The sequence below is a fragment of the Hemitrygon akajei genome, chromosome 6 (genome assembly GCF_048418815.1).
Source record: "Hemitrygon akajei chromosome 6, sHemAka1.3, whole genome shotgun sequence".
In the NCBI taxonomy this organism is placed as follows: domain Eukaryota; kingdom Metazoa; phylum Chordata; class Chondrichthyes; order Myliobatiformes; family Dasyatidae; genus Hemitrygon; species Hemitrygon akajei.
In genome coordinates this window covers 71,588,021-71,596,538 of record NC_133129.1, presented here as the reverse complement: position 1 = coordinate 71,596,538, position 8,518 = coordinate 71,588,021, and the positions used below count along the sequence as shown (strand labels likewise).

The 8,518-nt window shown below is 45.2% G+C and overlaps 1 protein-coding gene across 1 annotated transcript in view; it reads left to right on the top strand.

Moving 5' to 3' along the window:
* Positions 1-3,052: 3,052 nt before the first annotated feature.
* Positions 3,053-8,518, top strand: part of grin3a (glutamate receptor, ionotropic, N-methyl-D-aspartate 3A) — a 187,586-nt gene continuing 182,120 nt past the window's right edge. Inside the window, exon 1 of the mRNA XM_073048632.1 lies at positions 3,053-3,978. Coding sequence (XP_072904733.1) covers positions 3,403-3,978 — 576 coding nt within the window. The 5' untranslated portion in view covers positions 3,053-3,402. The remainder of the gene's footprint in view (positions 3,979-8,518) is intronic.

Sequence of the window (8,518 nt, the reverse complement as noted above, 5' to 3'; positions counted from 1 at the left end):
AAAGAGCAACACTCAATGAGCAGCAGATCTGTGGGCAAGACAGCCTTGTTAATGAGAGACTAGAAATATGCAGTAGAGTATATTGACTCATTGCCTCACTGCATAGAATGGAAACACCAATGTTCTTGAATGGTAATGCCTACAAAATGTAGTAGATACAGCCCAATCTGTCACAGGTAAAGCACTCCCCAGCATTGAGCACAATTACACAGTGTTGTCCCAGGAAAGCAGCATCCATCATCAAGGATCCCCACCATCTAGACTATGTTCTCTTCTTATTGCTGCATCAGGAAGAAGGTACAGGAGTCTCAGGACTCACAGATTCAGGAACAGTTATTACCATGCAACCATTAGGATCTTGAACCAGAGGGGATAACTTCACTCACACTAACACTGATCAATTCCAACAATCTACAGAATCACTTCTCAGGACTCTTCATCTCATGTTCATGATATTCATTGCTTATTTATTATTATTATTATTATTATTATTATTATTATTGTTTTGTTTGTCATTTTTTGTATTTACAGTGTGTTGTATTTTGGACATTAATTATTTGTCTACCTTGTGTGCAGTTCTTCATTGATTCTATTATCTTTATTTGTATTTGCTGTGAATGCCTGCAAGAAAATGAATCTCAGAGTTCTATATGGTGACATGTATGTAATTTGACAATATTTGAATTCGAATTTTGAAGTCAGAGGAGAATGGTTAGACTAGTACAAGCTGACAGGAAGGTGACGGTTACACAAATAACCGCATGCTACAACAGTGGTGTGTAGAAGAGCATTTCTGAATGCACTACACACTTCAAAACTTGAAGCAGATGGGCCACAGCAGCAGAAGACCATTGACATACACTCAGGGGTCACTTTATTAAGTACAGGAGGTACCTAATAAAGTGGCCACTGAGGGTATATTACCATTTTTTCATTGTCGCTGGGTCTAAACACTGGAAATCCGCACCTAATAGCACTTAGTGCTGCATTCAGCAGAAAGACTGCAGTAAGTCAAGAAAATAGTTCACCGTCAACTCAAGATATGGATAATAAATTTTGACACTAGCACTGAAGTTCACACACCTAAACTGAATTTTAAAGGCAGAATGTTCAAGTCACATTAGAAGAAGCGGAAGTCTTGCATCTGTATTGTGTACCTGTTTCTCAGTTTGCCCAGTCAGTTTTGTAGGAATTATGTATCGACATGGTTGCAATGCCTAAAAATAGGCAGCATATGTGCGTTAATACATAAGTTGCCAGAAACACATTCACAAAAGAATACACAGTAATGGGAATGACTGTCCTCCTCTTTGGTGTGGTGTCACCAATACTTTAAGGAAGGTAGGCAGGGCATTGATTTAACACTCTTGCGGCCTTCACCTTCTCCATTGTGGGACGTGCACATTACTGTCTACCTGCACTGCACTTCCTCTGTAACTGTAGCACTGTATTCTACATTGTTATTAGTTTTCCTTTAGTTCTACCTCAATGTACCTGAAATGGACTGGTTTGTCTGGATCAAGGATCAACCTTATTCACCAGATACACTTGTATGTGTCAGGAAGTTACTGTGGTGTGTTGGTCAGAGCATGCCATGCAACAAAATAGTAATAGCATTCAGTTCTGAGGAATAATGAATTAAAGATTTAAAATAAATTTAGAGATTAAAATATGGATATGGAATAATATGTGCATAAATACATAAGCACTATTACATATTTGCAATGTAAACAACATTATGAAGAGTTGTTAGAAGTGTTCACAGTGCAATGCAATGTCAGAAGTAACAGATAGTGGGAGTGGGGGGTGGGTGCTCAATGGATGATCAGATTAATTGCCTGGGGGACCAAAATGTTAGAAAGGTGGGAAGTTTTCGGTTTAATTGCCCTACAGCACTTTCCAAAAGGAAGGTTTTGGAAGAGGTAGTTTGCAGGGTGTGTTGCGTCCACAATGGTTTTCCCTGCCTGCTTCATTGTCCTGGACACACACAAGTCCTGCAGTGATGTTAGGCTGCGGCCAAAGACCTAACAATTTGCTACAGATTTTGTATGTTGTGAGAGGATGCTGTAACAAACCAGACAGCAATGGCTAACGTGCAAAGCAAAGTTTTCACTATATCTACATATACATGTGGCAATAATAAACCAATTACTAGCCTGCATCTACGGCAGAGTGGCACTCTCAAAACTGCAGTGAACTATCAGTCTAGATTTTTATTTTTGAGTCTCTGGTGGGGATAGAAGTCACAATATTCTGATAGAGAATTAAGGGTGATAGACAAAACTATCCAGCTGCTAATCTTTCACGTTGCCTGCCCCTCATCCGTGACAATGTCTGTGCCTGACTGCCCTGGAGAGGGAACAGATGGAGTCCAGCAGGACACCTGAACACCTAGCAGTGAGGTGCGTGAGGGAAAACAACTCTTTGATTCGGAGTGATACCCTCACCCTTCCACCAGAAACTTATGGATTTAAGTCCAGCTTGAGACACTTGAACATCAAATTCTTGCCTGACACTTATCTGCAGTACCGACCGAGTTACTTTGCCATAAATGCATTCTTCATACAAGATACTAACCAGACTCCATCTGCTGAATCACACAAACACCGAAGATGTCAAGAAACTATTTTTAAAAAGAGTAACGGAGGGAACACCTCCGATGTGCTAGCCAATACTAACTACCAGTCAGCCACACAGACCCAATCTCCTGGCCGCTATCCCATTGTTTTGCATGGACTCTTGCTCTGCGTGAAAACCTTCTGCAGTATGCTTCTGAGAGTTCTTCTGCGGCGCTCAGCAAAATGCACGCTCTAGTTCCTTCCCTTCTTGCAATTCAGTCTCGGGCTTATCGCCTGCACACCTGCAGAAGCAGCCCCCTCTTCGTCCCACACTGCCGCGCCGAGCAAAGCTCTCCATATAGGAAGCCAATTGCAAATAAATCGGCGCTTATCTACCGGGGGGGGGGGGGGGGGGGAGGAGGAGAGAAGGCGGAGTCTGCCGCGCAGGCGCATCGACCTCGCAGTCCCTCCCTTTGCTCCCCCCCCCTCTCCATGCCACCAGCTCTCCAAACCCCCTTGCGCTTGGCCGATGGATGCATGGCGGAATGTGGCGCTGCCCAGCGCGAGTCGCTGCAACTGCGCTCCAAGCCGCAACAAGTTTCCTTGGAGGATGCCTTGCGCTGCGGCTTCCTGCCTGCTTCTGATGCACTCGGGGGGAAGGGGGGAAAGCTCGTTCCACACTTTTATTCAGCACTCCAAACTGATATAACAGCCGGCATCAGCATTTTGCATTCCAGTGCTCTGTCGTTGTTTTCTTTGCTGGGATGCTTCAGTTGCTTTATTTGTAAGATTGTTTGTTATTTGTCTCACTGTTTCCTCTTGCATCTCCCCTTGCTCAGAGGTGATGAGAGTGCTGGAGGGTGGCCGAGTGCTCCCGGGGGTTTTTATCCTCCCTCTCTGCGCCTTGCTGCTGCTCTTACTGCTCCTGAGCAGCGCACCTGCCTCTCGGAGCCACCCTCAGCCCTGCCGGATTCTCAAGCGCATCGGACATACGGTGCGCCTGGGAGCCGTGCTCTTGCTGCCTTCTCTGCCCAATAACAAGCTGAGGGGCGAGAAGGAGCAGGGGCTGGGGTTGTCCGCTACCCACAGCCGCCAGGACGCCCGGGAAGCGCTGCTGCGCGCCGCCCGCCAGCTGAACGCCAGGCACGGCATGCTGCCTTACAACCTGTCGGTGGAGGTGGTGATGGGGATGGAGACGGGGTTGGGCGAGCTGCCGGTCTTCAGCGTACCCCCGGATTCCCGCAGGGACCCGCAGTCCTTCCTGGAGAGTGTCTGCCATACGGTGGTGGTGCAAGGGGTCACGGCAATTCTCGCCTTCCCGCAGACGACAGGGGAACTGTTACAACTGGAGTTCCTGTCTTCCACCATCCAAATCCCCGTGGTCAGCATCGTAGCAAAGGAATATCATAGAAAATCGAAGGTAAGCCACACATACAGACTGCCGGAAGCAAATTCAATTCAACTTTCGGAAGGGGAACTGGTTGCCTGCTGTATCAAGGGTTTGCGTGGTTGGGATAGGAGGAAGGTAGGATTGACTCCCGTTTGGAATTTGCCCTGGCATATTATCAGCTATCATGTCCCTGCTGTACATGGCCAAACTATTCTCCTAAAAGTGTTTTCATTTTGTTCCCCGGCACGAAAATGTCAAAGTGGTTGGGTGATACGTAGTTTTTGAGTCGACTTGTTTGGAGCTGGAAGACAGCAAAGTACAGAGTAGAGTTGCCGAAAAGCTACCACCGCGCTAGAGGGCCGAATGTCTGGCTGTGTGTTGTGAAAGGGACCATGTCCAAAAGATCAATCTGGTAGGTGGTGGGTGTGGAGAAGTAGAAGAGAAGGTCCCTCCTCCCTCTAAAAAAAACTGAAGTTTACCGATAATTTCTCATATCTCCTTAGTTTTACTTACGAGTCCACAAACTGATAGATACATTTGCACAATCGTGCGGTGATGCGTGATGAAAGACGAAAAATAGAGGTTTGAGACGCCTATGTAAAGCTTAGGTTGAAAGCAGTTGAAATTTATTCGACCAAAAAATCCCATATCTTCCTTAATATCTCTCTCTCACTCTCTCTCTCTCTCTCTCACACACACACACACACACACACACACACACACACACACACACACACACACACACACACACACACACACACACACACACACACACACACACACACACACACACACACACACACACACACACACACACACACACACACCCCCAGAAGCAATGGTTCCCCAAAGAGACGTATGCAGAACAATGTTTATTGGACAAGGAGTTTATGTAGTTAACAGTTAAATTTAATAATGCAAGCGAATTATATTTCAACTACATGTAGAGAAATTACCATCTTCAAAATAGCATTATTAATAGGCTTAGGGAAAGGGTTTTCGGGAACTTCAATCCTATCACTCACTACCTTGTGTGCAACTGGATCGAAGATTAGCATTCGAATGATAGCATCTACCTGAAGCGTTCATTCATTTCATTACGTGGGAACACATCCGCTTTTAGATATTTTCAACTTAAGTTTGAATAATTATGGACGGATAAGTTGCATTTGGCAGGGGATCAACCATTTTATAAGCTGGAAGTTTTTTTAATGGAAAACTTCGGAAAGATCCGTGTTGCAGAGGTAGATTTGGTGATCATTCTAATCATTTCACTCGGATTCCTGTAAATTGTGTCAAAAGAAATTTAGACAGCAAAAGTTAAGCAAGTTACACTTGGGAAGTGTAAAAGGCTTGGAAACGACTGGCATTTTCAAGTGTGAACCTTCATGGAAGAGAATAGAATTTAATTTAAACTACAGTAAATTAACAATGTTGTTTAAGGCGTCTGCAAGCGAACAGAGACATTTTGATACCGCGTCACATATTTAACCATTTATTCGTATATGGCATTTTAGGCATATGGAGACAAGGTGAAGGAATAGAAGATATTCAGGCAGGAAATACAGAAGTTAGAGCTGAAGCAAATGAAGTGTCTGGCACGACAGGTGCAATGATAATATTGAGGGGTGTTCAAGAGGGCAGAACTTGCCGGCCTAGAAATCTGGAGCCGTTGGTGAAGACTGGGAGAGTGCTGTAGTTAAAATGTAAATGATTCAAAAGCAGGTTAATCCTCTTTGGAAAATATCTAATCGATTTCTGGAGGGATCAGTAAACAAGGTGAGTTTTGAAATCAAGACATTTCGTGACCGGGATTAACCTGAAAATGATTGCACAATTCATCGGTCAGCTGGCCGTCAAAACTGAATACTGCGCCCTGATGCCATTGACCAGGGAGCATGAAACAACACTCACGTTTGTAACCATCATTAGCCCTCACTCAGCTCCTGCAGTGAATGACAGATCTGAGATCAGTGCAAAAGAAAGCTATCAATCTCCCTGACAGTTTCCACTCGTCCTCCCCGAGGTATTATTTCTGCTTACCAAGATCATGAAATTGTTAGCATTCAATGTTTTCTGTTGGGAGAGGGAGGACATTGGGGAGATCCTGATGTATCATCCGATCTTCTCGATCATTAACTATTTAGATGCCCCGGGATGGGATTAGTTTAGATTGGTGTTTAGGGCTTGCATTGATACGATGGACTGAATGATCTGATTCTGCGCTCTGACTCGAAGCTTTGAGCGGGTACAAAACTGAGTAACTTTTTTTTTATCCCGCCGTTCGCAGAGCACTGAACACAGCTGATTAAGAATAAGACATTTGTCCCTTCGAAATGAGCCGCGGCGGAGACACTGGTCGGGGGCAAATGGCAGCGTGTCGGGCGGTGTGACTATTACACGTCACGAATCGGGATCCGGGGAGCTTGAGAGCCACGCAGCCGGTGATGGCTGTTCTGCACAATGACGTGCTCGTGTATTCCGTGAGGACAGCAGTTAGCAAAGCTATTAAATGGGCAACGGCAACATGAGTTTACATGGAACTCCCTTCCGTACCGCCCGCAAAGGAAGGTTATGCGGCTCAATGTCAGCGAAGTTCAGTGAGCCCACCTGTGGTCGCTTCCTTTAAGAAGGCGCTTGAATGGAGCAGATAGCCTCAAGTAGAATTCATCTACATCTGGTTCAGTTGCATTTGTGTGGAGGATGTGAATGTGAACCCATGTGAATTGTGTGCAGGATTCGAGTGGGGAGTAGGTTCTTTCATTTTCTGGTGTGTGTTAAAGCAAGTTTCAGGAACCTTTGCGTAAAGTAACAGAGTCGGGTGAAATGAAAAGCTAGGTCAAGTCCCACAACCATTTGTGTGATGTTGGGAATACAGTTGTCGGTAGCGATGCATATCACGGTACCATCCCCTTTCTGCCAGGTCCAGAGCAAGTTTCTAGAGCCCTCGGTAGAAGCTGCCTGGGGATTACTCTGCCTGGGGTCGGCAGAGGGGGGGGGGGGGGCTTCTATGCTGGTGAAGCTCAGAGATGTGTTCAGCCCAAGGTGACATCTGCGATTATTTCAGCGGACAAGGGCTTGACAAGAATACCCATCATTTGACTTTGCACCGACGGCAATGTCTCCCTGAACTTTGCTGTCTGTCCCCGCTGACGATTAAAGGCGGTAAGTGTAGAAATCACTGAAACACGTTCCAACAAGGAAATGGACGGCACAGCGTCCCAACTCCTGGAGCTGCACAGTTTCTGTGAGCCGTGTTCAATCCTGACTTCGGGCGTTGTCCGTGAGGGGTCTGCACGATCTCCTTAACACCAAGTGGGTTTCTCCGCTATGCCACGGTTTCCTCCCACATCCCGGTGACATCTGGGTTCTGAAGTTAACTGCCACTGGAAAATTGCCCCTAGAATGTTGGTCAGTGGTAGGATGCTGGGGGTTTGGAACGGGGTGGCAGAGTTGAAGTGATCGTGGGAGAGCTTCATCGTCAGCTGGGGCTGGATGTGTTGAAGCGTCTGGTTCCGCACTGTATGACCCAAACTGCCAAAAAGTGCCACCCGCCTCAGTATGATGATCATCGACACTCTTCCTTAAAGCTCCAAAGTACCTGGGGTACATTATTTTTGGCGGGCTCGTTTAAACCCACCTGCCGCTTATTGCTGATGTAACCTTTTGCCATGACATTGCAGCCGTTTGATTGGGGTAGAAGAAGGCGAGGCTGGGGTGGAATGATTCAAACACATTGTACAAAAATTTCTCTAGTAGCGGGTCATGAATATGCTTATGTATTGGCCGATTGGTAGCTGGGGTCATGTTTCTTCCTGTCCCATAACATGCGAGTAAGTTTCAGAAATCATCTGCACATTTTATACAGTGTTGACAGTAAAACGTTTGGAGCGAGCCACGTTCCCTGCTTGCAAGTTCTATGTTGTCTTTGGAAAATGTCATTTTGTGCAGATAGCGCCATCTAAGGGTAACGAGGAGCCGAGGGGAAAGGGTTAATATCTGTCAATTCCAAAAAACCTCAGGTGCAATTTAAGTTACACAGGGATACACGCTATAGCACCACATTTGATATATTGTTTAACATTATACAGTTTCAATTAATAATTGTATGTGAGATTTGCAAGACAGTAATAGTTGGAAATGAATTTGGAGATGCATAATGCTAAATGACTAACAGGATCTCTGATAACGTTGTAAATCAATAAATCTTTAATGTTATTGTGTAGAATTAACATGGCATACTTAGAACCATAGAACAGTACAGTACAGGACCTTCAGCCCTCCATGTAGTGCCGACCCATATAATCCTAAAAAAACGTACTAAACCCACACTACCCCGTAACCCTCCATTAATAGTAGATTGTTGTCAGAAATGTGGTATCTTGTTAATACATTTTGGATAATTTTCTAGTGATCTGAACTAGTGCTGAAATGACAGATGGAAGCAAAGTACCATGTCATATAGTCTAACAGTGAAATGCAATGGCCAGTGGTAAGGTACTTTCTCCTGTCAAGGAAAGACAATACAGAAGGGCTCAAGCTGTGCTGTACTGTTGTAGAAGTAGGTGAA